The sequence below is a fragment of the Hyposmocoma kahamanoa genome, unplaced genomic scaffold, assembly GCF_003589595.1.
Source record: "Hyposmocoma kahamanoa isolate Upper Pololo Valley unplaced genomic scaffold, ASM358959v1 90253, whole genome shotgun sequence".
Taxonomy (NCBI): Eukaryota; Metazoa; Arthropoda; class Insecta; order Lepidoptera; family Cosmopterigidae; genus Hyposmocoma; species Hyposmocoma kahamanoa.
In genome coordinates, this window is record NW_020654600.1 from 9,490 (window position 1) to 13,084 (window position 3,595).

Here is a 3,595-nt window from a genome sequence, read left to right on the forward strand (position 1 = left end):
TATCTAAATAATTACTCATAATTATTTCAATACCTTGTTGTACTTACTCTTTATTTTGATGGGAATATAGTAAAATATTTTTATGTTATTTTTTTTTTCTTTCATGTTATAATTATATGGTATTTTGCACTTTACAGGTCCCCACCAAAACAAAAAAAAAATAAATAAAATAAAATGTAATAAAAAAAAAAATAAAAAAAAAAATTATAAAAAAAAAATACAAAATAGGGCTAATAATAATATAAATATATAAATTAAAGTATCTTGATGATACAGTGAACTGAAGAATAGTTATATTTATTTAAGTGCTTTTAATATCTCTAAAATCATTATATTGTGCGATTAAATTCAGTGTTATACAATAGTAGTGTTCTGACAGAACCTTATGTATAAATAACCATAGTGTATAAATAAACCTTAAATGACTTAATAATTATTTACATAAACTCAGTGATCCTTGTAGTGTGACTTTTATATAAGAAATACGGAGATACTATTTTTTTTTTACAAAATGAGGCCGAAGACGCGAGCCAGCACTCAATCTACACAAGTACAAAAACCGAGTAGTTCTATAAAACTTATGAACAGAATGTTCAGAAGAGCAGTTGGATTGATAGATGCTAAAATAAATAGATTAGAGGAAAAAATTACATCTGCAAACGTTATCGTTGATGATCAGCGAGGCACACCTACTAGTGATACAACTGCTTCTCTATTGGAGAACACAATGACACAACCGTCTACATCCACATTGCCACAAAACTCTGAAATTCAGCAAATAATATATGCAGTACCTAATTTATCTGAGAAGCCAAAATACCCGGGAAGAAGAGGAACTCACCCAGTCACTTTTATTGAAGATTTAACTGCTTATATAAATAAAGGTTCAGTGATGAGAGATAACATCGAAATAATCATTGAATGTCTGGAAGGAGAGGCACGAGATTGGGCTCGGATTTACAAGGAAAGATGGACAGGTTTTGAAGATTTCAAAAGAGATTTCATGAGTACATATTGGGGTGAAGCAGAGCAAAACGAATTAAGACGGAAAATAGTTCACAACACATGGGACAGGACAGAACATCCAACGATGTTAGGACATTTTATTTCTTTAGCCGGTCAGGCTAAAATGCTCAGTTTTCCTATACCGGAGAGACAATTAATTGATGATATTATCCGTCATTTTCCAAAACATATACAGTATTCTTGGGCTGTAAACCCGTCTACTACCATTTTAGGCGCGGCGGAATTTCTTAGAAAGGTGGACAACATCAACAAGCACGACCCTCATGAACGACCTAATGTATTACGTCGAAATAATGAGACGACAACAAGCAATACCGCAATAAGGGAGAACCGTCAGAATGCACTATATCTGCGCGGACGAAAACCACATCAATTAAATACTACCGTGCAGTGGAAAAGGCCTCAAGAAGTAACGTCGAAAAGTAAATCGAAGCCAACTCACGGTGTTAATGCAGTAGAAATTAGTGATGAACAGTTAAGTGGCAATTTAAACGAATAGAAGCTGCTGAGACGGACCCAATCTCAACAGCAAAAGTAGGAGGGGTTTGTAATTCTAATATGGTACTAAACATGATGTTAAAAACTGGTTGGGAACCTGGCCAAACCTTAGGCGTTAATAATACAGGGTTACGGTTTCCCATAGTTGTTAAAGGACAAATAGATAGGAAAGGACTAGGCTCAAGTAATTCATTAAATCAGAAAATAGTAAAGAATTTACTTACCAGATCTGAATTAGAAATTAATACAATTTACCAACCACCAGAACAAATTATTTTAGCATCCTTATTTGACGAAGATGACCAATTAATTTCAGAGCACATTGATATATTCAAATCGGAATTACGTTTAAAAATATTAGGCGAAGAGGTTTTATGTCTGTTAGATACTGGTTGTGACATAAGTTGTATTTCTGAATCCTTTTGGGAAAACATTAAAAGTAATTCTGAAAAAATACCTTTATTACCTATTAAACCAGTTCAAATTCGGGGAGCTATAGGACAAAAGAGTGCAAAGGTACAACAAGTGATTATATTACCAATAAATATACAAGGAGAAATCATTGATACACATTTTTTAATAGTGCCTAATTTAATCAGGCCAGTTATAATAGGGTTTGATTGGTTAGTTAAACATGGAATAATAATGGATCTACAGGGTCCTGAGAAAGGAATCCAAATAATGAAAAACAATAAAAGTATCTTCGCACCTTTGGGCACAAGTGATTTAAATGTTCTCGAGGCCATGTTAACTTACACGGAACAAATAAATTTTATTGAAAAAATTCATACAGGAATACCATTACAAGAAGTACAATTAAGTAAATTAAATACAGTTTTGGAAAAGCATAACAGAATATTTACGGAAAAATTAGGAAAATGTAATTGTTACTCTCACGAAATCAAAATGTCCAATCAAACTCCTTTTATTAAACGTTCATATCCGGTTCCTTACGCATATAGAGATAAGATGCAACATAAATTAAATGAAATGGAAGAGATGGGAATCATTTCTAGGTCTTCCACGCCCTATTGCAGCCCATTAACATTTACAGTAAAGCCAGACGGATCGTTGCGAGTTCTATTAGACGCTAGAGAAATAAATAAATACATGGTAGCTGAGTCTGAAACACCTCCCATGCAATTAGACATTTTGAATTCATTCCATGGGGTAAAATTTATCAGTGTAATCGATTTAAATAATGCTTATTTTCAAATCCCCATTTCAGAAAAAAGTAGAAAATATACTGGTTTTACATTTAATGGAAAATCGTATATATACAATGTCTTACCACAAGGTCTTAAGACGTCGGTGGGAACTTTTAGCAGAGCTATGGATTTGATATTAGGCCCAGAAGTTCGATCCTTCTGTGTAAATTACCTAGATGACCTTGCTATCTTAACTACTGGATCACTAGAAGATCACCTCCGACATCTTGATATTGTTCTTACTAAACTAGAAACCGCTGGCCTCACATGCAACATAGTCAAATGTAAATTCGTTTGTGAAGAGGTTAAAATGTTAGGTCACATTATTACTACTGAAGGAATTAAAACCGATCCTGAAAAGATTGAGTCAATAAAGAAATTCCCTGTGCCAAAGAAAATAAAACATTTAAGGGCATTTCTGGGATTATGTAATTATTACAGAAGATTTATACCTAATTATAGTAGTTTGATACAACCTTTGTGTCAGATATTAAAGAAAAGTCGTGTTTGGGATTGGACCGACGAGGCCCAAAGGTCTTTTGATAAAATAAAGGACAGTTTTTTATCTACCATAATGCTTCATCACCCAGATTTTACAAAAGCTTTCTATTTGCAAGCAGATAGTTCAGGAGTAGGATTAGGTGGTGTTTTGTACCAATATGATGATCATAATAATATGAAAATTTTGAGTTTTTGTAGTAAATCATTAAAAGGACCTGAATTAAGATGGACTGTGACAGAACAGGAATTTTGGGCAGTTATTTATTGTTTACGCAAATTTGAAACTTATTTGAGAGGCGTTAAATTAATTATTAAAACAGACCATAAAGCACTAACTTTCGTTAAAACCTGGAAATTATACA

General features: G+C 32.9%; 1 protein-coding gene across 1 annotated transcript; it reads left to right on the forward strand.

Moving 5' to 3' along the window:
- Positions 1 to 489: 489 nt before the first annotated feature.
- On the forward strand, positions 490 to 2,089 carry LOC113236233. The gene is made up of 2 exons (XM_026472240.1): positions 490 to 1,148; positions 1,818 to 2,089. The coding sequence occupies exons 1-2, from the start codon at positions 512 to 514 to the stop codon at positions 1,832 to 1,834; spliced, it is 654 nt and encodes a 217-aa protein (XP_026328025.1). The 5' UTR covers positions 490 to 511; the 3' UTR covers positions 1,835 to 2,089.
- The last annotated feature ends 1,506 nt before the right edge of the window (positions 2,090 to 3,595 follow it).

Bases quoted from the DNA above. Each gene is read 5' to 3' on its own strand.
- LOC113236233 (XM_026472240.1), top strand. From the start codon at position 512: ATGAGGCCGAAGACGCGAGCCAGCACTCAATCTACACAAGTACAAAAA.